Source organism: Toxotes jaculatrix, chromosome 19 (assembly GCF_017976425.1).
Source record: "Toxotes jaculatrix isolate fToxJac2 chromosome 19, fToxJac2.pri, whole genome shotgun sequence".
Classification (NCBI taxonomy): domain Eukaryota; kingdom Metazoa; phylum Chordata; class Actinopteri; family Toxotidae; genus Toxotes; species Toxotes jaculatrix.
The window spans coordinates 17,911,604-17,939,316 of NC_054412.1; the positions used below are offsets into that span (position 1 = coordinate 17,911,604).

A 27,713-nucleotide genomic window follows, 5' to 3' on the forward strand; every position below is an offset into this window, starting at 1 on the left:
GTGGAGAACAGGAGAAGAAGTTTATCACCATCATACAGAACAATATACGCTTCTCACGACTGTATGTGCAGTCATCATGACATGAATCACTTTGGTCATTTTACAGCTCATGTGTCCATTTGTCAGACTTTGCAGCTAACTTTTCTTTGGCTTGAATTGAGAGTGTTCTTGGTCTATTGTGTGTAAGTTGTATGAACCTAGAGGCAAACATATGCATTTCCAAACCATTAAAATAGCTGTATTTCTATCATAGATTCTCAAAGAGCTATGCAGTGCTACTGATTTTTTTTTAATGGTGTCATTGCCAGTCTTCAGAAATACACACACTGACCATCATCCTTTACATTTCATATGTCATACCATTTGGTGGCGTAGCTGATGGTGTTGGTGGTGGAGTTGATGGTGTTGGTGGTGGAGTTGATGGTGCTGGTGGTGGAGTTGATGGTGCTGGTGGTGGAGTTGGTGGTGTTGGTGTAGTTGATGTTGTTGGTGGTGGACTTGATGGTGTTAGTGTAGTTGATGTTGTTGTTGGTGGAGTCGATGGTGTTGTCACTTTTACTGTGAATAAATGCTTTGTCATATTTTAAATACCTTACGTCTGCTTTACTTTATTCATGCAAAGCTTTTCTCATACAAAGATAATGGCTCTGATGACATGAAGCAGAACAGTTGTAATCTTTTCAATCAACTCTTTTAACTATGTGTAGTCATCATTTCATTTATTGTGCAGATCTACATGTTGCCCACAAACTAACTCGTGCTTTTGTTTGTCTTACAGCTGATATGGTCTGTGAAAGCTTTATGAGCTTAGAGCCAAACATACTGTTTCTAATTTCCAAACAGAGGCTTTTTAACTAAATGTCTCTTATGTGTTAATAATATTTTACAGTATGACTAAAGAGGCTGCTTTACTTTATTCATGCAAAGTAATACACAGTTTTCCTCATGCCAAGAGATGTCTCTGATGACATGAAGCGGAACAGGTGTAACCTTTTAAATTCTTTTCTAAATGCAACATCCATTTAACAAGGAAACCTGGTAGAACCCTGGTGACTGCATATGACAAGTTATCCTCAGGTATGTACTGAAAGCAGCTATCTGATTAAAGTTCATTAGGTTCATGCAAAATAACACGAGGGAGCTTTTATTTTCCTGTCACAGGTAGTTCCTTGTTTCATGATTCAGGAAAGTAAAAACTAGTGTGTTCTCATAAACACAAAAGACTACAAGAAAAAACTACAAGACATTTTCCCAACACAGTGAAACAGCCACAAACAGAGCCTTTACATAAGGGATCTGATGCATACAAAGCAACACCTACTGGTCAGAAGAGGGAATTGCCTGATGTCCCTGATTTATAGCCATTTGGCCTCAGTTCTAACTCACTGCAGCCGGACTGACAAAACAATGGATGGATGCCAGTGGTTGGCAAACAAATGTAGCAACACAATAGGCTTTTGTAAAGATTACTTACAAATAAATGTCCAACATTTATGACCCTTTTCAGAGTGTTTTATAATTGCAGGAATGCAAGCAGGGATACCTGGTGGAGTGGCGATGGGCTGGCAGTACTGGTCATTAGGTGGAAGGGAATTAACGCAACCACAGGTGTCACCAGTGATGTTATCACAGGCCCCATAGTTACTGCAGATGTCCGATGACCAAGCAAAGCTCCCCTCACATCTACACTGGTAGTTGGTCAGAACTGGTGAACACACTATGTGAAGAAACAGCAGCACACAACATCAAGGTTCAATGACATGTTCACTGTCAGGTAAGATTAAACTTTCACAAACAATGGGGCAACAACAAGGAAGGATGTTATACCTGTAGTTGTGTTAATGCTGGTAATCTGAACAGTGGCGTTGATCTCTAAAGGTAAAGAGAGTGAGCTCAAAATAGATCTGAGAAGGTCCAGCTCTGAGGTTTTCACAACAGCTTGAATTACATAATCGGAGGGATTGGCGACAGCTGGAAGACATGAAACAGACACGCACATTCAGAGTCAGTAGTCAGTACTGTTTGCTCTGATGAGCACACAGACAATTAACAGTAGGCTGCTCACTGATACAGTCCATAGATTCTGTTGATACTGTCAAAATGTGACTCACCCTGTCTTTTTTCTCTGGAGTGGATGTGTGGCTCTTTTGTACCCATCAGTTCCTGGAAAAATCAATGTCCACCCAATCAATTCAACAATACAGTTTGTCTACATAGAACAATAACTGTAACTAATACTAATTATAAACAATTAAAACATTACAGATCACTTATACTCAGTTAAAAAAGTAAAAGTGTACATTCAAATACATATGATAAACTTCTATTATATAATTTAAAAGATTAAACCAGTGGCTCCAAAACCTTATGGCTTGTGAGCTCTTACAAAAAAAGCAGTTGGGGACTCAGTAATTGTTACAGGTAATTTTTATGCAGAACAAGTACTTTTACTTTTGATACTTTTGTACAGTTTGGTGATGATACTTTTGTACTTTTGCTCAAGTAGGATTATGAATGCATGACTACTTTATCATTTTACTTCCTTGTCAAATTATAAGAACATATTTCTTGTTCAGTAATGGAGCCAAACCATCGGTGTTAAAGTATTACATGGTACAGAGCCACAACTTTTTTTTTTCTTACCCCGAAGAATTCAGTCAGAGACTGTCTGTACCCCAGATTCTCCAGACTGTAATATACAACCAGAAGAACAATCAAGTATCGTACTGCCTTTGGTAATGCCATCCTGACCAGAGAGAAAACACAATGATTTCTCATTATTAAATCAGTCAGAAGAAATGTAAACATTTATCTTTTGTAGCTATAAACTGTGTAAATGCTTGATGATAGTACAGATGCTTGAAACAACAAGATGTTTAGTGAGGTACATAAGCTTTGTTGGAAATGTTACCACAAAGTCACTTTGATGAGATATTAATCACTGCTCCTACTCCATAGTCAAAACAGTTCATCACTTCCTAGGTTACTTAATCAGCAATGTACAGTAATGCTGCTTTTCAAGAATTTAGGATTTGGTTTTGACTGTGTTTCCATCACATCACAAAACTGGTTTTACCCCTTGATACTGAGAAAGTCGTTACTTTATATCTGTCTTTACATAGTTGAGTCCAGCTTGGTTAAAAATCTGATGCCACTTCACATTTTCAACACAGAAAAAAAGTGAAAGTTCTCATTTCCAGGCACAGAGGAGACATTTACAGATTAAAACTCTTAATGCTGGGATTAACAAGAACAATGCTGTTTACCAGTTTACCCAAGTGTAAAATAGCCTTTACATGTACTAAATCTATCCAGACTACCAAAAATGTTTAGCTTTCTCTGTAATATGTAGCATACTCCTCTATAGTTTGCCTGAAGGTGTACCAAGTGAAACCCACCAAAATAAGGGAGAAGTTGTACAATGCTAATCTTCTTTGCTTACCTCTTCTGCCTTCAAAAAGGGCTCTTGTCAGGACGACAGCACCATTGTTATAGTGTACATATCCAGAGACAGGCGAGGAATAAAACATTCCTCAACCCAAAAAAAAAAAAAAAAAAGAAAGAAAGAAAAGGACATCAGCTTCCTGGAATACTTTGTCTGAGTCACACACCTGTCTGGCAAGTTCTGTTATCCTTGGCATTAGTATAAATATGCTGGTTGATAAGCACTGTGAGATGATTGTATATACAGATATATCTTTCAGAGTTTTTTGTCAGGAATCTAAAGGTGGCTGTATTTACAGTGGGATCAGACCATGTAATGCTGTGTGCTTTATTTACTTATGATATATTCTCCCATAAACACAGGATCTCCAAGTTTTAATTCACTTCAGTCACTTCAAAATTTGTTTTAGTTAGTAAAAAAGTGGACAGACAGCTTAAATGTCTGCACTGGTCTGAGTTATGAATCAAAACCACACAGTTTACTTCAGGCCATATGGTGCACAAGGACAGTCTCCTATTCATGCCAGAGCTTTAAAGAAGAGCTTGGGACTTTTTTAACCTCAGTACCTGAGCACTGAGCATCAGTCAGCCACAGTAGTGGTTTTATCAGTGACTCATGAGTTAAAAAAAAATGGAACCATGTTTGCCTCTCATGGCCTGTACAGGCTGTCTACATGAAAACTCAGAGTGAAAAGGATGACTGCAAGCCTGCATCTTCACTACACCTTACAGTTACTCTTCTCTTGTCACAAAAGGCCAACAGGAAACTGAAGTGATAGCATTAGTCATTCGTTCCCTTAGCTACCAAACATGTCACCTCTTGTGATCATACAAATAATTTCCTTGCCAGAAGCAACACAGCATTGTATGGCAACTGAAAGGACATCTGTTTATGGTTAGTAGTAAAGTCTGAAGTAGGGTGGAAAAAAATCTGAATTGCTACCGTATAGAGCTTGTTACTTATCATAAGTGCAATGACGTAGTATTGTACATATGGTAAGATAAAATTCAAGATTGCTGTGTCATTCTAAGAAAACTGCATAGGTCACATACTTGTTTGTGTTTTCAAAGACTTTTTCACTTCTAATGTTACAGCAGGAAGGACTTACTGCAAACATGATGCTGTTCTACACATTAATCATAACGTGCCAACTATTTGGTGATATGGAAGAAATAATTATAATTTAAAGAATGAATCCAAACTGTGTCACTACAGGGTTAAAACTTTCAGACATGCTCTTGTTCTGGACACACCCAGATAGTTTATGGATGGAAAACACCTGTGATATAATCCATGTGGGTTTCAAATGATTTGTGATCAACAGTTACTCTGAACATTAGACCTTCTGATTATAAATACTAATCTCTGAAGTGTGTCAAGGTCTATCATGAAAATACACTGTATGGTTTGTTCCCTGCTCCTCATTAAGTTGCACTCTGTGGGTGCATCATGTGCATCATTCACATCATTAAGTTGTTTTGTTATTCCTAGAAAACAATAAGGCCCCAGGTTGAAGAGGTGAGATAATGCAGGCATGAAGAGTGTGTGTGTGTGTGTTTGTGATAAAGGCTGCTCAGGGACCAACAACTACACCATACATTCACACCTCTAATTGGAGGCTGTTGCAGCACATCGTCTAACTGGAAACTTGGACATTAAACTTTTGTTTGAAATAAAAAGTCAACAAACCAAGATAATGCGACTGATACAAACAGTTGCAAATCAGGTTACAGGTCTGTTTAGCTAAGTCATTTTAACAAGTAACATCTTTTATCCACTGAAGCTTCTCAGGTGGAAATTTTGATTCATTTTGCTAATGATGCTTGCCTGCAACATGAAACACACGTCCATAAGGAATCACAGCAGGGTTCATTATGCTACAGCACAGGTTCTGACTGTCTTCAGTTTAGTAGTAAAGTCTGCTGCTGGTTCAAGCTCAAATTCAAATTCAAAAGATGCTTTATACATAAATGTATTCATAAATGTATTAATCATATATTTACAGCACATTACTGTATATCGTATTATTCTAATTGGTTTTGTTTAGTTCATTATAAAACTCGGCCTGTACAAAGACTGTTTTTAAGGTTAATGGCTTAGCAACCAGCTATGTGCAGCGGTTACCACATCATGACAGTTTTCTCTGGTTTTGTCTTCTTTACCTCTTCTAAAACTTCTCACAAGATAATTTTAGGTTGAAAACCAGTGCTGTTGCTGTGTCATTCATAGTGAAACTGCAGAACTGGCACAGGTCAATGACCCAGGGCAAACAGAAAGATGGTAAATTGACTAGGGTGGCTGAAGATTAAGTGTAACTTGTTTTACCATCTTTATTGTCTTTACTCATGGGAACCATTCAGACTTAGGTTTAGTGTTCGACACCAGGTTACATGGTGCTTTGTAAACCTGTGTGTAAGGGGAAAAACATACAGGAAGTGAAGCCAAGGATCTGCATGATTCTGCATGAACTGCTAGAGAAATCTGATCTTCTGCTTTTGGGCTCTGACCTTTCTCATCAGTGCCCTCTAGAGGTTAGAAGGGACTTTATCACTGTGAACATTCAAATGGGCCTCACCTCTGTGTTGCAAGCTTCAGATCTGAGGCCGGCTGTGAGCTACCACACTGCACTACAAAGAGCAGTGGCACCATGAGAATCTTCAGGCATTCGCAGATCTGCCACTCCTGTGCATTAAAATAGAACAGTAGAGTATAAAGATAAAATTGGAGTAGAAATTTAAATAAGATTCATTTGGTTTTAGTCCTGTCCTGAAATACATAACACAGACAGAGGAACACCTTTACCTGAAAGCAGACGTAAACAGCTCCAACCTGGAACACATTGTTACTCTGGGGAAAAAAACAAAAACAATAAATAATAAATAATAAATAATAAATAATAAATAATAAATAATAAATAATGATAAACGGTAGTACAGATTGTGAAAACAAGGGGACTGACAATGCATACTCTCACAAATGCACAAACATACACTCACCAAGCGCTTTATATCCTTATGCTGAGGATCCTTAATTTTCATAAAGAATGTACTGTACTTGCAGTTTACCTGATTAAATGTTCTGAATATGTCATTTATACCTGCTCATAATAGGACACAGAGAAGGAATTTAGTCCAAGCACTAAACTAGAATATAAATTACAACATCACAAACTGAGCAAGAGAAAAAAACGATTACTCCACAGTATGAAAAACTATAGACTATCATCCTAAGGAACTTCAAAAAACCTTTGAGGCTATGCATGTTAAAGTATTCTACTGAAAAATGTCAACCACTTCCTGCTCTAGGGGGACACACCCAACCAGAAGGACACAAACAAACAAACAACAAAAAAAAAATCTCCTGTGAGCTCTGCTCTTTGCATTTTCTCATGGCTTCTCTGCTCATTTAAATGTCTCATCTTAAGTCATGCATCACATTCAGTCAAGGTCAGACTGAGGAAAGTGTACAGAGGGCAGTTAAGCTCAGAGGAGATGGTGAATTCAATTTGGAATAGTGCTGCAAACAGAGCAATCATCAACTGCCTCTTACTTATTTTTTTATATTTCTGTTCTTCACTTTTGGTTTGCAAACTAACACGATTATTTGCATAGCAACAAAGATGATCTATTGGTCCTTGTAGACTCTGGACTCCGCCACAGGCAGTTTTGTTATTTTTCTATTTGTATTTTTTACCCTGAATTGTCCAATTAAACAGTAATAAAACTCCCCATTTAGCCTTGGCATCTCTTAAACAATATCTTCAATGCCCATTAAGAGGCCCCAGACTAAATGACAGTTTGCTTCAGTAGATGTATAAGTAATGTTATCTACGGGAGTATGCCAAATTTGTGCCTTGTTTAAAGTTGATGACGACCAGATTATGTTGTATGATGTATGATGTTATATGATGTGTATTTATTTTCCACTTGCTACTGCTACTTGATGTCAGGCTGGCATCAAGTAGCACACACCCTCAGTTATTTGCTACAACTAATACAGCCTCACAGAGATCACAACTACACCTACATACTGATCATGTCTGAAAGCACAAACCTGTGAGGCGGATAAACAAAAGAATGTGGTGGTGGATGAGCAGGAACCTGCTTACAAGGTTAGAGAGTTCAATTAAATGTGGAGTTTAATTGTAATTACTAATCATTTTTCATTCATTGCAAACATAATTTATAGGAGTGATTCTTATTCTGTATTACAAATTAACATTTACAGAAAGCAGACAGAAAATGATTGTGGCTGCAGCACACATTATACAGTAAAATCACAGCAGAACAAAATGAAGATGTTGCATCAAATAGATAGAAAACAACCAAACAAGCATTTTCTTTGTGTATGTGTTGAACAATGTCTCCACATGTTCAATAATAACCTCAGGTCAGTTTGATATTTACTGTAGCCTGCTGTAGCCTGGAAGGCAGGACTCGGACTTATTTTACTGAGTGTGCGACTCTCAATGATCTTATTTGTTACTTTCTCTGTGCTGCTTTGTTTTTCATTCCAAAGCTATAAAAACTATAAGCAAAATAACTCTGATCAAAAAAAGATACAGCACATTTAACACTACAGTCTGGTCTCACATCTGAAATTTCAGTGTTTAGGACTTCAACTGTTTCTGAAACACAAATGAAAACATTTTAACAGTATGATGGAGCTTTACTAAAGAAAGACAGCGACACAAGCAACAGAGTGTTTCAGGGAGATTTGTTCCTGATGAAAAAACTCTGTATATATTCTCTGGGTAACTTCCATTTACAATGAGATTTGCCTGATGGTCCTGTCTAAGACAATCTGACATTGTGATGCCACCTCTTGAATAAACCAGTTCACTGATGTGTGTAAGACAGGCTTACCTCGAGTTACTGATTTGATTGGCAAACCAAAACAAGAGCCATTTTGCATCTACGCATCGTCTTTGACGCTGAGTACTTTAACACACACACACACACGGTTTTACAGAGATATTTAAAAGTTTGAAGTTTCTTAGATAATAAAACGATTGTTAAAACCAGTTAGATTACTCGCAGATGTCACTCCGACTGACCAGGACTGCCTGCGTAGAGAAGCTGTTGACAGAGTCAGATGAGTCATGGGCGGATGACACATTGTAAACACCTGAAAACACAGCAACAAAACAACACGATTCAGTCTGTGGCTAAACAATATGATGGATAGTAAAACAACGTTGTCCTTTCACACAGTGGTGCTTTGGGCTAAACGGTAAGGTCAGCATGCTAACATGCTCACAGCACTAATGTTAACATGTTGATGTTTATGCTGCATTCACCCAGTAGCGGTAAAATGGGAAGAACAGGAGCAGCAGTCGTTATTGTTGAGTTCACTCATTATTCCAAGATGGTTATAGCTACCTTTAAAGGCAGAAGTTCTTTTGTTGTGTTGTTGTTTGTAGTCAACAAGTGAAACCAACAATAGAGAAGGAATTAGCAGCTCTACAGAGTGGCCTATTACTGTAAGCTCCAGTCTCAACAAAACCCTTACATTTGTTTTTTTATAAATATCAGATCAAATGAAGCCTAACTGATAAATGATTATCTGGATATGATGGGTTCATATGAAACATGGCTTAAGACTAAATCTTTGTAATAAACAAAGCTTCCCCACATGGGGGTGCTGTTGCCTTAATGAGTATGTCTATCTATCAATCTAACCTCCAAACTCCTAACATTCCACCTTGTGGGACTCTAATGACTCCATGGACCTTTACTCAGAGAGAATTATTTGGAGAATTTATCTCAGACCTTAGACCTGCTAGAGCAGCATGAATACGATCCTAAATTTCTTTTTAAAGACAAACTGTCTACTCAGCTGCTTGCTTGGCTGCAGGACAAATTACATGTGGTTTGTGGAATTAATTTCCATTACTACACTGATAATACTCAGCTGTATGTGCCTGTAGAAGAGGATGACCGTTCTCATATCAGGCCAGTTTGTCTACTGTGAAAAGCTGAATGTTACATAATTTCCAAGAGTACTGTAATAGTATGTGTATACCTCTTCTTTTTCTCCAGAAGCGCAAAAAGCCCAGTCCACTTGTTGATGATGTTCCAATACTGGTGCTCTACCACAAGAACATAAGCAAAAACATGAATCACCACAATATTTGAAGAGCCAAAAAAAATGATTTAAAAAACTGTTCTTACCTTTGTTCCACTGGAAGGTTCTGACTGTATTGCTATTTCTGACAGCACCTGAAAAGTTAAGTCTCAAAAATTAGCAGTGTTATAGGTTTCAAACTCATCACTGTCAGCAGAGGTCTAATCAAATAATATTTCACTAATAATCAGTTAGCTAATCAAATACATGCAAGCGCCACTTTCTGGCAGATCACTTTGAATGGCATTATTCTATTATTTAATATAGCTGTGCTGAGTTTTGTATGTATGTTTATGAATTGTATTTCACATTAGCGCAGTGTCACTTTCAGCAGCTATCACAATGGAATTTGTTTCATTATTCATTGTCTGCCTGCTGTTCAGCCATAAATTCATATATTAAACATTAGCTATAAAACATCAGAGTTAAAATTGTGAATTGAATGTGAATTTTGTCTTCAGTTAAATGAGTTTCTTTAAAACCTTGAATATGAGTCACACCTACCTTTTTGTCCAACAGCGTTCCAAACACCAATATGAAGAAACCCTTTATAAAAACACACAGAGTAGCATCAGCTAAGAGAAATTCAATGACAAAAGGCAAAGCACTGGTCAGAATCCATGGAATAACAACAGCATTAGCAGCTACTGTATTTGTACCTGCAGTGAGTTGAAGAATGCAAAAGAAATATGGATCCCTCTGTTGTACGGGCTGATCATTGTTCCGACTCCCAGACCCCAGGTTAATCCAAAAAATGGTGTGAGGACAGCCAAACTCCGGGCAATTACCACTAGGACGTGCCTCTCAGCTGCTTGTGCAGCATCTACCACTGCCCTTCTCCTCAACATTTTGTATATCACCACAAACAGGATGATGAGGTTTATCAGCACTATAACCAGTGCAGGGATCACAAATGCCAGTAGAGCTTTGGACTCATACCAGTTGAGCCAGCAGACTCCAGTTCCTCGGGTATATTCATCTTTGGGTGCTGTTACAGCTATGGTTATGATTGCGATGATGAGAGGTGCCCCATAACCTAGAGAGAATCCAATAGCCAGCATAGACTTTTTAGACAAACCCCCATCAAAGACACTGACTATGCGGTAAAGCAACAGCAGAGCTGAGGCTAACATCCAGAAAAACAGGGCTAGGTAGAAAAAATGGATGAAAAAGGTGGCTGCAGTGCATGCTGATGGGTTTTTCATCGTTGGACCTGAGATGGCTGCCCCAATAATAAACCAAATGTTTGCAATGAGGAGAGACACAGCGATGTTAACAATGGAAACATGACGCAGGTAAGACGTGTTGTTCTTTCTTATTTTTCCCCATATGACACCCTCAATGATGAGACATATAACCAAGGAGGCCATGGATATGCCAACTCCAATGTAGGTTATGTAGTCCAACACAGGGTCATCTGCACTGTAGGGGGACATAAGGAGAGAGAATGAGGTCAGATGGTTGCAGTTGCAGGTGACGGTTTCATTTACATTGAATATCAGCTCGCAGCCCTCATTGTCCCATCCTCCAAGACCGTCAAAGAGGCTGAAGTTCCAGAAGACACACTGAGGGTTTTCCAGAGTGTTGTTGATAATATCAAATGTAAAGGAAATATTATTGACGGTGCCGCTGGACTGAACAAGTACGACTCTCCCATTGATGACAGTGAGGGTTGAATTGTTTACGTCTCTTGCAGGGAGTACGTTATCTATTGAGGAGAACGTCATCACAGTGATTAACTTGCTTCCTCCATCAGCCTCCGGTATGTCTATCTCCACTGAAGAATTAAAGTTGGCATTGAAAGAGTCTGTGAATGTAGTTTTGTTCAAGAGAATAGAAGGTGTCTCAATGTTAAAGGACTCATTGTTAAGGTTACTTGTTACTGTCTCAAGAGACAGCAAAAACAATGAGCTGACCCTTTCAGGTTTGGGGGCAACACTTCTTGTTGCTAAGCCGTTTGTAGTGGAATTGCTGTTCAGAGTGTTCCATGACCCCTTTGCACCATCTGTGGTGAGGGAGCCTGCAGTTAATAGGATGTCCTAAATTGAAAGGAAAGCAGATATTAGGTCATATGAAATATAGTGTTTATTTTGTGTACATATATGGTTTAGGACATGTGTATACCACAGTAGACTAGTTGACCAACCTCCATTGAAGTCTGACCTATGGGGATGTGTGCCGAGGATGCTACATTTGCCACATTGTTGAGTATTACAACAGTGGCATTAATGCTGGCAGGAGACTGAGCCACTTCCTCAGTTAATGTGAGAGTGACATTGCTGAGATGGTCCAAGAATCCCGGCAGTGTATTGTTATTTAAGGTGTCTGCCTGTAAGTTAAAAGAAAAAGAGGATCATCAACACAGGGTAAAAAAAAAAATCCAAAACTAACAATTGTGGTAAAATTTGCTGCAGTCTTTCCTTAAACTTTGCTCAGTTGCAATCACAAACTCCCAGCATATGACTATGATCAAATTAGTCTTATTTACAATTATTAGAACTCCTCTCATCTCAATCATGAGTAGACTGCCAATAGAGTGATACATCTATATTTGATCGCACATTCTCTTTGATAAATTTTAATTCATGATCACATCAGTAATTTAGAGTTGTGGACTTAATAGTTTTGAACCAGGAGCTTCAGTATTTGGATCAAGGAGCTTGTGAAAAACAAATTTATCAGTCTATAACTGTTGTTCCAATGTGTCAGATACATATTTATTCAACTACTGCAGAGTATAAATCTGTTTTAACTGTGTATACTGAGCTCTTTGGCACAAAATAAAGTTATTATGGGATGAATTTGGTTTTCTCTTTTTTTTTTAAAGATTGCTTTTTGGTCTGTGTAGAGACAGACAGGAAAACATGGCGAGTGAGAAGTGCACAACATGCAGCAATGGTCCACCATCCAGAAGTCATTCCTTTGACTTTGCAGTAATGTGGTGTGCACCTTAACCATTAAGCTCTCAGGGCAACCTGGATTTAGATTAGTCTCATCATATGGTTATGTTGTAGCTTTAATGTTTACTGGCCAGCTGTGTCATGCAGGTAAATAGAAGTACTGGACCAGAGTCGGCTTTGGAGATAGTCATTATTAAAGGACTATGTTTAGGATCAAGGCCAAAAAAACCTGATTGGGAAAAACTCTGATTAAGACATTTGACATGTCTCCAAATGTGCTGTCACATGACAATATCCTTTAGCTTCATTCAAGATTCAGAAAACACTGAAATTTCAGTGTGGCAAAAACTACAGCAACAAATAGCCCAAACTGAATGCGATTCCATTGTTACCATCTGTTTCCACGAATGAATTATCATGATCATGAAAAAACCTGGTGCACTGCTGAAAATTTGAATAACTAATGTGTCTGTTTGGACCCAGTTATTATAGTGGTTACCTAGCCCATGGTTACAAACAAAACTTCCAACCTATCATCCTTTTAACATAATCACCGTTACCAGAGATTCACAAATCAAGAGGCAAAAGCATATACAGTAACTACAAGCTTGGATATTTGTGATTTGGAGTGTGCTAAGTTCATTCTTGACTGTGGGAAAAGTAATTCTACATAATAATTCAAACTAATGGACCACCTCTGTACTGTTGGTGTACCTTGAGTTAAAATGTGTTTGTTGATTAAAAAAAAATTGAATGTAGGACTTTCATTTTTACATTGTGTGGTACTACTTAAATAGTTTTACTTCAGTAAAAGATCTGAGTATTTCTTCTACCACTACCAACATCAACATTCTTAATAAGACAAGAGGTGAAAATAAGGCCCAACGGGCTCCATGCCTGAGTTTTGCCCAGCTCATCAAATGCTGCCATTTGGTGTCAGAAACAGTTGGAGGAGTGAGTCACCTCAGACTGATCAAGCAGCTCCTTAATCGGTCGTAGGACGCAGTTGTCTTCTATAATTTCCCATTCGCCAGTCTCCCTACAAACTGCCGTCTTTTCTCCTTCTTCGTTTGATTTGCAGGAAACTACAACCTGGTCATTAGCATTTCCACCACCATAGACACTGTTTTCGAGACATACTAATCCTAGAGGGAGAGAAGTGGGTTTTGATATTAGTACTTGTCATTACAGAAGAAAGTATCTTGAGCTGAACTGTATTAAATTGTCTGTAATGTCTGGATTAGCACTTACTAGCAGTGGGCTCCAGTAACTCCAGTGTTATTTCCTCTTTATATTGAGTAAAGTTTACAGCTTGACAAGTAAACCTCACTTCCTTGTTGGCACAGTCAGTAATCTGATACACATAGTTGATGGTCTCACCTCTGCCTAATCAATCAAAAAAAAAGAAAGAAAGAAAGAAAGAAAGAAACACTCAGTGTAGAGTAATGGAGTATCAACATTTAATGATGAAAATAATGTGTACTGCATGTAAATGCATTAATATGTAAATGATTTCCTCATAGCTTATTTGCTTCTTGGTTTCTGTGTGTTTACCTGCAGAGGTGTCTTTAAACTCAACCTTGTAGGGTTTGTTGACAGAGCACTGCAGTGACACTGTCTTTCCCACCTCACATAAGACCGTCTTACTCAGTGGTGTTACTTTAATGGAGGGTTTCTCTTTGAAAGAGATCAGCCCGTTGGATTTCTGTCTGAAAATGTATTTGTCTTTCAGCTTGCATTCATAATTTCCTGAAATCAAAGGTGATCATCGGTTAAGATAAATCAAAGTGAAGCCAGTGTTGCAAAACTGATATGAAAACATGTTGGATAGCAGCATCATCCAATGACAAGGCAACAGAAGCAACAATCTTAATCAGCATTTAGGTTCTTATAAAAAAACATTTTACTACTATGCCCAAATATTTTGTGCTGTATCATGATTCATCTCTGTGCTCTCTCTCTCTTTCTCTCTCTCTCTCTCTGTCCTCCCAACCTCCCAACTCTCACACCTCACCCTTGTACAATTAGCAATGGACTATATTTACCAGCTCTCAGCACACAGTCCTCTCATTGTTGTTCCTGCATTCATGTGTTCCTGTGGGTTTCATGGACTTTGGTTGCTGTGCTCACCTGTTTACCTGCCTGCCTGCATTCTTGCCTTGTTAGTTCTATAATCTGTGTAGGTGGAGAATTTGTGTCCTTACAGCCAATCAGATTGTGTCTTTTTAAAACCACCACTGCGTGAAGCAGAAACATCACCGTTCAATCAAAGGCAGATGGTCACACTAACAGCCAGACTGCTACACAACAAGAGCCACACACTTTGCACAACAACCCACATTAGTTTTCCTGCTAAAGTCTCCTCATCAAACTTATGCATTTTAGCTTTTTGATCTAATTGGCTGGTTGCTGCAGCACACTGAACAATATACTGTAAACTTAACTGCAAATGGAACTTTGGCCTTGTAAGACAAATATTGCCCTCAAGCCGATCAGAGAAGTCAAAGTACAAGGGGAACTCCTAGACAGCATTTCCATTGCAAATGTATGAAAATGACAGAAATAAAAATCATCTATTGACTGCAGCACTGGATCTATTTCTTACCATTGTCAGTTATGAAGAAACGTAACACAGTTAAAGTTGCTGTGTCCTTGGTTTTTGAAAATTTGTGTTCACTATCTTCAAGTATTAACTTGCCGTCACGCGTCCACTCTGCAGTAAGTATGTTACTAAAATTGAGATTTGCTGGAACAGGACCACAAGTCACAGTCGCACTTTCTCCAAAAAAAGGTTGTTGAAACATTAAGGGTGTTGTGCCTTTTAAAGAAAAAAAGGACACAAAGGTCAGACAATTATTATACAATAAACTGTACGCAACGATCAGATGTTCAAAAATATCAACACAAATCTGTCAGAAATGTGTAAAAGCGACTTACTGTCAAATATCATGGGGTATTTTTGTCCCAGGTCTGTAAATATCCCTGTTTCTGCTGCTTTAATTTGGTCCTCTCTGAATGCAGAAGCTGTGATAGTGTAGTCAGCGATGGTGCTTCCACTCCTGTAATACAGAATTAAACCCAATGAAAATTCAGCTGTTATAATACAGTTCATTTAGGACCATAGGACTAGGATTTTACCGGCTCTAAAAACCTGATGTTAACTACTTACAAAGTTACTTGCACTCTAATTTACAATTCAGTTTAATCAGTGTTTACCTTGAGGAAAAAAAAACTTTCTGTGCATATTAAATATTAATACTAGTAAATACATCAAAATGGTGCTTTGTTGTTCTTTCATCACAGCACATGTTAGTATTACTATTTCACAAAAAAGCAGACATCACAGCTTTCCTGCAGCAAAAGAAGTAGATGATGTGTGTGAGAATGGGTGAATGTAACTTGTAGTGTGAGAGTACTCTGAGTGGTCAAAGAGAGTAGAAAAGACCACAAATGTACAGTCATGCTTATTGGCTCTGGAGGCTGCACAGTGGTGCGTTGAGCTCAATGCTAACTTCAGCATCTATGATGCTACCATAATCACAATAACAATGGTGATACTGAACACATGTGACCTCCGCCATAATCACCTCATGGTTGAGTGTCTTTACAAGCTAACATTTGCTAATAAGCGATAAACAGAACACAGCTGAGGCTGATGCAGGCGTTTGGTCATTAATCAAATTACTGTACAAACTGACGTTCTGACAAGAAGATGGTGCCAGCAGGAACTTAAAGTCTGTATCCCAATGTCCTAGTTGAAAAGTTAAGGGAACACCACTGTTATTACAAATCATACTGAGGGGGGAATTAATGTCAGTATCCAAGTATCCTGCAATCTGTCCAAGAATTGTCGAGATACTTCAGTCTGGACCAGTTGCTGGCCTGACCAAATGACTGACATGGCTAATAATAATGTAAAGAATTCTGATTTCCAGTGTAGCTGCTGTACCCTTAAAATATTAGACCGAAGCATCAGGAGTTCTGTGCTACCACACTTTATAAGTAAATACTACATGAAATATTAAATTATAAAAAAGAAATGAATTACCCTGCTATGCAAATGTTAAGTTTCAAAAACCTAAAAAAAACTGTCAGTAGAAAAGAATATCATCTGCAAAACTGATTTAAGAACAAAATCTGACTTACCTGAACGTAGTTATCTTCACTGATTGTAGGGTTGGGATGTGCTTCTGACATTGTTCTTGAATCTGTGTGAAATAGTGATGTTGCCTGCTTGTTATTAATTCTCCAGTCAAATCAGGATGAACAATATAACAAATTCATTACAATAATGTGAGAAAGCTGAATGACACAGTCAGAAGGAACACAGACTTACAGCTTTACTAACATCCTGATAAACTTCACTGCTTGGGTCATTGTATTTCGAATCAAAGTCTATGTCCATGGCAAGTGAGAGGTCCCTTCCTACAACAAAAATGATCATAATCACAAAGGAGCAATTTCATGAGATACACGTAACTTCATGATCTACATTTTATGTGTAATACCGATTGATGTAGTTGGCATCACTGTTGTTGTTGTTGTAGTAGCTGGCACTGTTGTTGTTGTTGTATTTAGCATCGCTGCTGTTGTATTTAGTATCACTGTTGTTGTTGGTGTTGTCACTGGTATTAGTAGTGGATCATGTGTTGGCAGTAGTGTTGTCACTGGTATTGTCACAGGTGTTGTGAACAGAAGAAGTTTATCACCATCATACAGAACAATATACACTTCTCACAACTGTATGTGCAGTCATCATGACATGAATCACTTTGGTCATTTTGCAGCTCATGTGTCCATTTGTCAAACTTGCAGCTAACTTTTCTTTGGCTTGAATTGAGAATGTTCTTGGTCTATTGTGTGTAAGTTGTATGAACCTAGAGGCAAACATATGCATTTCCAAACCAATTAAATAGCTGTATTTCTATCATAGATTCTCTAAGAGCTATGCAGTGTTACTGATTTTTTTAAGGTGTTAGTTCCAGTCTTTAGAAACACACACACTGACCATAATCCTTTACATTTCATGTGTCATACCATTTGGTGTTGTTGTTGGTGTTGTTGTTGGTGTAGTCGATGGTGTTGTCGCTGTAAAAAATAAATGAAAATCAATAAAAAGCACTTGTACTGTGAATAAATGCTTTGTCATATTTAAAATACCTTACGTCTGCTTTACTTTATTCATGCAAAGCTTTTCTCATACGAAGATAATGGCTCTGATGGCATGAAGCAGAACAGTTGTAATCTTTTCAATCAACTCTTTTAACTATGTGCAGTCATCACTTCATTTATTGTGCAGATCTACATGGTGCCCACAAACTAACTCGTGCTTTTGTTTGTCTTACAGCTGATATGGTCTGTGAAAGCTTTATGAGCTTAGAGCCAAACATACTGTTTCTAATTTCCAAACCAATGTCAGATGCAAGATGATGCTTTTCTGCACTAGATACTAGACAATTTTCTCATTTGTGCACTGCCAAAATTTTCCAAGGAAACCTGACAGAGGCTTTTTAACTGAATGTCTCTTATGTGTTAATGTTCTTGTCAACTGTGCTGTGGAACTAATCTTACTCATTAATTTTACAGCACACAACATCAAGGTTTACTGACATCTTCACTGTCAGGTAAGATATATTCAACTTTGACAAAGAATGAGGCAACAACAAGGAAGGATGTCATACCTGTAGTTACATTCAAAATGGAAATGGTGATGTTGATCAGTTCATCAGTGGAGTTACTGGTGTTACCTAGGAAGACATGAAACAAAACAGTGTCAATAGTCAATACTGTTTGCTCTGATGAGCACTCAGACATGTCAATAATTAACGGTAGGCTGCTCACTGATACAGTCCATAGATTCTGTTGATACTATCAAAATGTGACTCACTCTGTCTTTTTTCTCTGGAGTGGATGTGTGACAGTTCCTGGAAAAATCAAGGTCCATCCAATTAATTCATAGAACACAGACCAGGGGTCGGCAACCTTAAATACCCAAAGAGCCATTTGGACCGTCTCTCACAGAAAAGTAAACACCCGGAGCCACTTAACCCTTTGGACATCTAAAATGAGGATAACACTGCATATATCGTTGTTTCTTTTTTGTTTTTGTTTTTTTAAATCTGTATGCTATGTATAAAAACTATAGTGTGTTGCAGTTATTAAATCAGTGAACTGCTACAGAAAACACGAAATTTTATTTCTACACTTAACAAAAACATTTTGAACTCCGAAAAAAGACGCTTGGTTGATGCTTACTTTCAAATTAAAATACTCACTGTCAATTATATGAAATAAAAATCCAAACTATCCACCTGCCGTCTGCTTCTGTGTTCCGCCATCACTTTATCAGGTGTACCGCAGCGTGCAATCAGCTGTTGACCTGAAAATGTTACGGCCGCGTGTCGCACATCGGCGATTGTGACGCATATTTTGAGCGACAAAAAATTAAAAACGTATTATTTTAATGTTACAAGATCACCATAATCTTCAAAGTTTGAATTACATTTAAAAAACGAACGAGCTAAAATAAAAATACATTTAAATTAAATACTCATTATTTATTTTCCAAAGTCACAGGGAGCCACAGCAGAGGGATGAAAGAAACTAATGCGAATTATAAACTATTGATCAGTTATACTCAGTGGAAAGTAATTAAGTACATTGATTAGTACTGCAGCATTGTACTACACTACAATTTTTAGGTACTTGTACTATCTGCTACTTTCACTCCACTACATTTTAGAGGGAAATATTGACTTTAAATCACCACATTTATTTGTCAGCTATTGTTCTTTGTTGCCTATGACTTGTTATCAGAAACATTTCAGATGGTTTAATTTAATTTAAATTTAAATTTGTAAATATGCTTTGATCGATTAAGATTAATACTTTGATAATGTAATATTTATATGCAGAACAAGTACTTTAACTTTTGATACCGGTACTTTAGTACAGTTTGGCGATGATACTTTTGTACTTTTACTCAGGTAGGATTTTGAATGTGTGACTACTTTATTACTTTAATTCCTGGTTGTAGTATCTCATGGTACAGAGCTACAACCTTGAGCATTAGTACTTCATTCTTATGAATAATAATTAATTATTATTCTTACCCCAAAGAATTCAGTCAGGGACTGTCTGTACCCCAGATTCTCCAGACTGTAATATACAGCCAGAAGAACAATCAAGTATCGGACTGCCTTTGGTAATGCCATCCTGACTAGAGAGAAAACACAGTCAACACAATGATTTGTCATTATTAAATCAGTCAGAAGAATTTTATACATTTATCCTTTGTAGATATAAACATAATACAGTACCCATCTAATTGCTGATGTGAAAACTTGTGATTCTTAGTCATGTGTGAGAGCTGGTAAACAATAGCAAGGAACTGCCCCGATCCTGATCTGAGTCCTTTAACATTGGTTATCTGCTGATACCAGGCTCTGAGGCTTAGATTTGCCTCAGTGTTGATTAAATATGTATCTGAAACATGACATACTTTGTTTTTCTCAAGCTACATGACTAAAACATTGGTTCCTGTTCAAAACTATTATGTTCACAGGTTTAGCTTATTGGTCAGATATGAATGAAACTTTAACTGTGCCACTCGTGAAACCGATGGGACATGAGAGAGAGAGAGAGAGAGAGAGAGAGAGAGAGAGAGAGAGAGAGAGAGAGAGAGAGAGAGTAGCTGGCACTGCTGTCCTGTAACCGTTGTCTGGCCAAGTGCAGACACCTGTTTGCAGAAAGCACTTCAACCTGACAGCAGTCACAAGGTGTGCGGCTGTCATTTAAACCCAGATGATTGTTTTGTAAGCTGCTCTTTGCTAATGATGAAGAGATCTGTGTGTTTTACCAAAAGCTTCCTTTAAGAAATGGCTTTGGAAAAAATGCTTATTCACTTTCTCGTTAGACAAGAAGATTGAAACCACACCAGCTAGTGCTAGAGAAGCTGATTAACTTTGCTTAGCTAAGCATAAAGACTGGAAACCCATCCATCCATCCATTTTCTATACTGCTTGATCCGGCATGGTCGCAAGGGATCAAATGAACAGACGTGACGTTAAGAGACAGAAACTTACTACTTGGAATGTCAACAAAAATGAGATATGAATCACGGCTCCTATCAGAACAGATCATCGCTTCCTGGGTTCCTTAACAAGCAAATGTACCATAATGTTGTTTTTCAAGAATTTAGGAATCAAAAAACATTCAGTCTTGTTTCCTTTTACCTCATGATACTGAGATATTCATACCTTTGTGACTTCCCAGTTAGACTGCTCTCACTTTATCTGGCTTATCTCTGTCTTTATTTCAGCTGCAGCTTAAAAATCTGCTACCAGTTCCTGGAGGATGTATTAGTCCCATTTTAGCTTCATTACACTGGCTTACACTATGTTTTAAGAAATAATTTTGAAATTCCTTTAATAACCTGTTGTATTTAACTGTCTGGAAGAGGATCTACATTAAAAAATATTAAAAATGCATAATGTCTTAATGTTGCAAATGACGACAAGAAATGTAGCTCGCAGCTTAACAACTTAAAACGTAGATTAACATACAATTGACAGTTCATGGCTTTTCGTGTTACTGGGCGGAGGCGAGTATAAGAAGGCTAAATTTCATTTTGCTACTGCTTGAGGCAGATGTTGGCAGAAGTGACTCTTAAAACAAAGCAACAATGTTAAGTGCAAGTTTCCTGAACAGGCATGCCATCAACTGAATTGTCATTCTCTCATCATTTATATATTAGACTGTAGGTAGGTGGCAAACATCATACACACAATAAATGAAAAGAACTAAACTGAAAACATAACATCTGGAAAGTGGAATTTCAATCAAGTATAGTATTATTATTATTGTTGTTTAAAATAAATCAGTGTATGTATTTGTGTTTAATTTGGTTTTATTTTCTTAGATAGATGTTGTAATTATAAGAAAAGGTTAAGGTTAAGGTTCTCAGCCTGCCTGATTAAACTGTCTGTGCTGTGTTATATATCTCCATATAAAGAATATGAGCTTAAATAAGTTAGAGTTTTTTTGTTTTTTTCCCCCCGAATTAGCTATTAACAAATCCTTTCTGTTATGCTTTATCATGAACTGTACAGCAGACACCTGAAACAACCCATAGGCCTGGTTTTAGTTGTCAAGCACTTTGCAAATCCTGTTTTTGAAAAGTTCCAAATTAATATTATTATTATATTATTTTATATTCCAACCTCTGTTCCTAAATTCATTACACACACACATAGATATATATATGTATATTTTTTTTCATGTTTTTATAGTCACCAGATTTGGCTCCCTGCCGACTTCTTCTTCTTCTTCTTCTTCTTCCCCAAACTGAAATTCAAGCTGAACTGTTGCCGTTCTGACACAGTGGAGGTGATCCAGTTCCGGTTGATGTGCTTACAGTCCAGGGAGCATTCCAAGAGTGGCTGAACTGTTGGACAGTCTCTTCACACTATATATTAATATTAAATATTAAGATACATATGTATATACATATGTATATGTGTTGCAGAATGGAATTAACATTAAATGTAATAAGGTAACAAAAAGTAAATGTAAATTCGTAGTCAGATGAACACTGCTTACATTTTCAAGCCAGTCTTTGTTTCACGAGCCTCGACTATGTGATGTATTTCAACTTCTCAAGGATTATTGTGCTAATATTCCTAAAAAGCTAAAACGTGATTACAGGATTTTCCTTGCATATAATCTATTAAAGGAGCATTTACAAGATAATACACTATCAGCACCTTGACATTTTGACCAAGATTAAACAGGATTTAGTAACTACAGCTATCTATTACCAAGACAGCATAATAACAAGAGCCAGTTTCTGAATATTGCTTGGTGCTGCTTTTTGCAGTAATCTGTAACTGCTGTAACTTCTCTTAAAGCCTACTCAGGAGGAATATATCTGTAGTAACTATAAAGAAAATTTTAAAATCAGTATGTTCCAGTCGTCACTGTTTACCCTCTGTTAGCTCCCAAAATGCAAACTGTGAAATAGTCTTTACATGAATTAAATCTATTTGATCTAAAGCAAATATTTTGCTTTCTCTGTAACATGGAGCATTCTCCTCTGCAGTTTGCCTGAAGGTATAACAAGTAATAACCACCAAAATAAAAGTGAAATTGTAATAAGCTCATCTTATTTGTTTACCTCTTCTGTTGGCCCCTGTCAGGACGGCACCATCGCTTTACTGCACGGAGACAGAGAGACAGACCAATATTAAACCATCATCAGTTTCCTGAAAACCACGTCAAACACCACATCTGGAACTTAAGTTATGTTATGCTTTGCATAAATGTAGACGTCCTGGTTGATTAGAGATTAAGATAAGGAACATGTAATGCTGTTTGATAAGATAAGATAACACACAACTATTGACCCCACGGCGGGGAAATTTACTTGTTAGGCAACTCACAAGCAAAACAGGGAAAAAGGATAAAGTGCAGAAAAACAAGAAGTGTGCATGCAATTCAAGTGAAGAAAATGTACAAAAAAAAAAAGCATATTTACAATCTAAAAAAAAAAAGGTAAGTTACAAAACCAGTACATAAAATACAAAAACAGTAAAAAAAAAACAAATTTACATGATGATGGAGGGGTGATGAGGAAGATACTGTGTACAGATACTGAATGGTGTTGTAAGTGAAGTCTGACGTGTAGAGGGTGAAGAGGAATGGTGAGAATACTGTTCACTGAGGGGCCCCAGTGCTGCAGGCTACTACCTCAGACACACAGCTGTGCAGCCTCACGTACTGCGGTCTGTTAGTCAGGTAGCCAATGGTCCATGTGGCCAGCTGTTCATCCACCCCTGCCCCCTCCAGCTTCCCTCACAGCAGCGCTGGCTGGATGGTGTTGAAAGCACTGGAAAAATCAGAAAACATGACCCTCACAGAGCTCCCAGCGGTCTCAAGGTGAGTCAGTGCCCGATGCAGCAGCTAGATGAGAGCGTCGTCCACCCTGATCTTCGGCCAATAGGCAAACTGCAGTGGGTCCTTCACTGTGCTCATCATGGAGCGAATGTGGCTGAGGATGAGCCTCTCCATGGTCTTCATCAGATGGGAGGTCAAGGCGACCAGTCTGAAGTCGTTGCTTTATTTACTTATGATATATTAATAATTGATTGATAATTCAAGCTCAGATTCCTGTGCCATTCCAACAAAACTGCATAGGTCACATACTTGTTTGTATTTTCAAAGACTTTTTTTTCACTTCTGATGTTACAGCAGGAAGGAGCTTTGGGATGAGGCCTCACTGCAAACATGTTGCTGTCTAAGGTCATTTTAGTTGCTCTTCCTGTAGAGTAAACTGTCCCAAATTCGATGACTCTTCCTCTGCAAAGGTTAAATGGCACCTAACTGGAAAATTCAATTCTCTGGAAATTAAATTAAAAGTTTCCACAATTTTACTTATGTTGGTTTCTTTGAACCATGAAAGCAATCTTTCTCTGATCTCCACCAAATCGTTGAAGATTTTAACCATAAAACCAGATTTTAACCATAGGGGTAGATCAGAAATATACATTAAATATACAGTAAGTCCAAACTGTGTCACTACAGGGTTAAAACATAAGCCCAGTGTCTTCTGTGCACAGTCACATGGCACCATAATGCAAATGGAGGCAAACCAAACAGACTGAACTGTAGTTTTGACACACATGAACACTTCAGACTTATTGGGATTATTAGGATGGCCATTCTCAGCTTTCTTGTTTGTTCCTTGCTCCTCATTAAGTTGCACTCTGTGGGTGCATCATGTCATCATTCACATCATTAAGTTGTTTTGTTATTCCTAGAAAACAATAAGGCCCCAGGTTGAAGAGATGAGATGATGCAGGCATGAAGAGTGTGTGTGTGTGTGTGTGTGTGTGTGTGTGTGTGTGTGTGTGTGTGTGTGTGTGTGTGTGTGTGTGTGTGTGTGTGTGTGTGTGTGTGTGTGTGTGATAAAGGCTGCTCAGGGACCAACAACTACACCATACATTCACACCTCTAATTGGAGGCTGTTGCAGCACATCGTCTAACTGGAAACCTGGGCATTAAACTTTTGTTTTAAAAAAAAAAGATATCAACAAACATTTTAAGAAGTAACATCTTTTATCCACTGAAGCTTCTCAGGTGGAAATTTTGATTCATTTTGCTAATGATGCTTGCCTGCAACATGAAACACACATCAGTCAGTACACACGTCCATAAGGAATCACAGCAGGGTACATTATGCTACAGCACAGGTTCTGACTGTCTTCAGTTTAGCAGTAAAGTCTGCTGCTGGTTCAAGCTCAATTTCAAATTCAAAAGATGCTTTATAGATAAATGCATTCATAAATGTATTAATCATATATTTACAGCACATTACTGTATATCATATTATTCTATTCTATATAATTGGTTTTGTTTAGTTCACTATAAAACTCGGCCTGTACAAAGACTGTTTTTAAGGTTAATGGCTTAGCAACCATGACTTAAAAGGGTGGCTGAAGATCAAGTGTAACTTGTTTTTACCAACTTTATTGTCTTTACTCATGGGAACCATTCAGACTTAGGTTTAGGGTTTGACACCAGGTTACATGGTGCTTTGTAAACCTGTGTGTAAGGGGAAAAACATACAGGAAGTGAAGCCAAGGATCTGCATGATTCTGCATGAACTGCTAGAGAAATCTGATCTTCTGCTTTTGGGCTCTGACCTTTCTCATCAGTGCCCTCTAGAGGTTAGAAGGGCCTCACCAGTGTGTTGCAAGCTACAGATTTGAAGTCGATTGTGAGCTACCACACTGTACTACAAACAGCAGTGGCACCATGAGAATCTTCAGGCATTCGCAGATCTGCCCGTGGAGCAGAAGCAAGTGTTTAGCATTTTTGATTTATTGACTTTTCATTAGCCAGAGTTGTTATTCATGTATTTTCTGTCAGTACAAATCTATTTAATTTAGAAGTTTGTATGTAAGAGGACACAGGGCCAATAACACAAACACAACACAAACTGGTGCATCATCATAACCATCATTGGGCATCTCAAGAGACTCAAGGATTCATTGCTGTAAAATCTTACTGGACAACTACAGACTAATAATAGAGATGGTTAATTATTCTAATGAGTCAGAGGCTGAACGATGTTAAAGTCCACAGCTACTGTTCAGTGGAGCAGTGACGAGGACAAACATCAGAGCAGCTTCACAGATCTTAGATGGGCTAATAGGCTTTGAATGAAACAAGAACCAATAAGAACTGATAACCTCTCTTCTTTTCTTCTCCTTCCACAATGATAGTGATATTGTGCATTTTTTCAAAAATGTTTTAATAATGTTTTTCCAATATTAATGTTTGAATAGGGAATATTCCTGGAATTCCTGAAACCTGGAAGCATGGAACGAGAGGCGTCTGTCAACAGTACTAATGTTGTTAATGATTTACATCCCTGCTATGAAATAGACCATTTTTCTTATGTACTAACAAGCCGCCCTTCTGTTATATGTGTTTTATTGTATGTCTTCCTTAGTTTATTAGCTGTTGTCACAATATGTGGAAACCTTCTGGTTATAATCTCCATCATTTACTTCAAACAGCTCCACACTCCAACAAATTATCTTGTTCTCTCTCTGGCTGTGACTGACCTGCTTGTTGGGGTTTTAGTTTTTCCTTTCAGCATGGTGTTCTCTCTCAGCTCCTGTCTGTATCATGAAGATTTATTTTGCCAAATACGAGGTAGCTTTGATGTATCACTGAGCACATGTTCTATCCTGAATTTATGTTGTATAGCTGTTGACAGATATTACGCAGTGTGTCAGCCTCTGACATACAGGACTAAAATAAATGGTCGTGTTGTTGTGATCATGATTCTGGTAAACTGGAGTATTTCTGTCCTGACTGGAATTGGTATAATAATAGCAGGACTGAACCATGAAAACTGTGAAGAAGACTGTTCTGTGGATGTTCTTCTACCAAACACTTTGGGGCCTACCTTTTCATTTTATCTACCCGCTGTTGTGATGCTCTGTATCTACCTGAAGATTTTCCTTGTTGCACAGAGACAGGCTCGCAGCATCCAGAACACAACCTGTCAGAGCACAAAGTCTGGAGAAGCTGTCAGTAAGATGGAGAGAAAGGCCACAAAAACTCTGGCTACAGTTATGGGAGTTTTCCTGATCTGCTGGACTCCTCTTTTTCTTTGTATAACTTTTGTGCCTTTTAGTAATAATTCAGTACCAGTCCCTGTGATTGAGACTCTTAACTGGATTACCTTAGCAAATTCAATGCTTAATCCATTCATTTATGCTTTCTTTTACAGCTGGTTCAGGTCGGCATTCAGAATGATCATGTCTGGAAAGGTATTTCAGGGTGATTTTACTAACTTCACACTGTCTTGACTCATTGTTTGAATTGCTGATGATAAAGGTTGACTCAATAAAGATGATTATTTTTCTGTACTGTACATTGAGCTTGAACTTGAATTGCATATAAAAATCCTCTAAAAAGCGGTGTGTTTGAAAGCAGTGTTCAGAGGCATTTTATAAATAAATAATAAGAAACAAAAGTAAATAAGACAAAAAACAAACAAACAAACAAACAAAAAAACCAAACACCAGAGAATCACCTGTAGCAAAATTACACATATATTCATCAAGAAAACTATTTATAAGCTTGATTTAATTTTTGTAAAACCATGTTAAAGCCTGACTATGACAGCCTGGTACTTTGGTACTAAATTTTATTTATTTTAATTGTTATAATATAAATATTGTTAAAACATGGCTGTTAGTGTGAAATGTCTTTTCTTTTTTGGGGTGGGGGGCGCGCTCAGAGGGGGTCTTGCCCAGGGAGTAATTCAATGTAGAACCTCCACTGGTGGCAGCATACAGCGCTGAATACAGCAGAGTTAAAGATGCATTGATTTTAGAGATGGGTCAAATCATATTCTTTTACAGGCTATCTTCTGGAGAATATTATTAAAACTGCTTGCATTTCACACAGACACACACAACCACTAAATACAGTCATTACAGATGTTGGGTGTTTGCAACATTTCCTAAAGTGCTCAGATCTGAGATAAAATAAGAAATTGTTAGAAAGGAATCAGTATATTAATCCTGATAAATTACATATTTTAATCACAATAAACCTGAGTCTAGAGGAAAAAAACACAAGTAAACTAAAAATGTTTTTTTTTTTTTATTTGTTTTTTTGGAGGGGGGGGTGGGGGGGGGGGGGGGGGGGTTGTGGAAACCGGA

The 27,713-nt window shown here is 37.8% G+C and overlaps 3 protein-coding genes across 8 annotated transcripts in view; 1 reads left to right on the plus strand and 2 right to left on the minus strand.

Moving 5' to 3' along the window:
* The window catches only part of LOC121199337 (adhesion G protein-coupled receptor F5-like), a 28,669-nt gene extending 11,001 nt beyond the window's left edge, over positions 1-17,668 (minus strand). For 2 of the 6 annotated variants that reach the window (XM_041063919.1, XM_041063917.1), the window contains exons 1-6: positions 3,443-3,528; positions 2,644-2,746; positions 2,112-2,163; positions 1,828-1,971; positions 1,544-1,717; positions 361-558 (exon numbers count right to left, since the gene is read on the minus strand). In XM_041063919.1, the coding sequence (XP_040919853.1) occupies positions 361-558; positions 1,544-1,717; positions 1,828-1,971; positions 2,112-2,163; positions 2,644-2,745 (670 nt within the window). In that variant the 5' untranslated portion in view covers position 2,746; positions 3,443-3,528. Of the gene's footprint in view, positions 1-360; positions 592-1,543; positions 1,718-1,827; positions 1,972-2,111; positions 2,164-2,643; positions 2,747-3,398; positions 3,529-17,631 lie in introns of those variants that run through there. The other 4 variants (XM_041063921.1, XM_041063920.1, XM_041063918.1 and 1 more) reach the window with 4 other exon arrangements.
* LOC121199339 (adhesion G-protein coupled receptor F1-like) lies at positions 7,578-22,665 on the minus strand. The gene is made up of 20 exons (XM_041063923.1): positions 22,646-22,665; positions 21,766-21,937; positions 19,584-19,690; positions 18,359-18,395; positions 18,153-18,218; positions 17,509-17,559; positions 16,980-17,138; positions 16,808-16,896; positions 16,618-16,679; positions 15,409-15,530; positions 15,077-15,289; positions 14,026-14,220; positions 13,723-13,857; positions 13,435-13,616; positions 11,718-11,900; positions 10,231-11,610; positions 10,076-10,117; positions 9,619-9,666; positions 9,470-9,536; positions 7,578-8,572 (listed from the first exon to the last, which is right to left on the minus strand). Exons 3-20 carry the CDS (start codon positions 19,683-19,685, stop codon positions 8,475-8,477), a joined length of 3,231 nt encoding a protein of 1,076 aa, XP_040919857.1. The 5' UTR covers positions 19,686-19,690; positions 21,766-21,937; positions 22,646-22,665; the 3' UTR covers positions 7,578-8,474.
* A 607-nt stretch (positions 22,666-23,272) lies between these two features.
* Positions 23,273-26,852, plus strand: LOC121199990 (trace amine-associated receptor 1-like). Its single transcript, XM_041065017.1, has 3 exons — positions 23,273-23,406; positions 25,943-26,178; positions 26,251-26,852. Exons 1-3 carry the CDS (start codon positions 23,273-23,275, stop codon positions 26,850-26,852), a joined length of 972 nt encoding a protein of 323 aa, XP_040920951.1.
* The last annotated feature ends 861 nt before the right edge of the window (positions 26,853-27,713 follow it).

What these genes read in the sequence shown, in the direction of transcription:
- LOC121199339 (XM_041063923.1), bottom strand. Translation starts at nt 19,685, where the DNA reads ATGGCATTACCAAAGGCAGTCCGATACTTGATTGTTCTTCTGGCTGTA. An exon ending in TTTCTTCATAACTGACAATG is followed by an intron (nt 14,221 to 15,076) that starts GTAAGAAATAGA and finishes CTTTGATTTCAG; the next exon opens with GAAATTATGAATGCAAGCTG. An exon ending in TAGGTCAGACTTCAATGGAG is followed by an intron (nt 11,611 to 11,717) that starts GTTGGTCAACTA and finishes CTTTCAATTTAG; the next exon opens with GACATCCTATTAACTGCAGG.
- LOC121199990 (XM_041065017.1), top strand. Translation starts at nt 23,273, where the DNA reads ATGGTCCATGTGGCCAGCTGTTCATCCACCCCTGCCCCCTCCAGCTTC. An exon ending in GAGCTCCCAGCGGTCTCAAG is followed by an intron (nt 23,407 to 25,942) that starts GTGAGTCAGTGC and finishes TGTACTAACAAG; the next exon opens with CCGCCCTTCTGTTATATGTG. An exon ending in GTATCATGAAGATTTATTTT is followed by an intron (nt 26,179 to 26,250) that starts GCCAAATACGAG and finishes GTATAGCTGTTG; the next exon opens with ACAGATATTACGCAGTGTGT.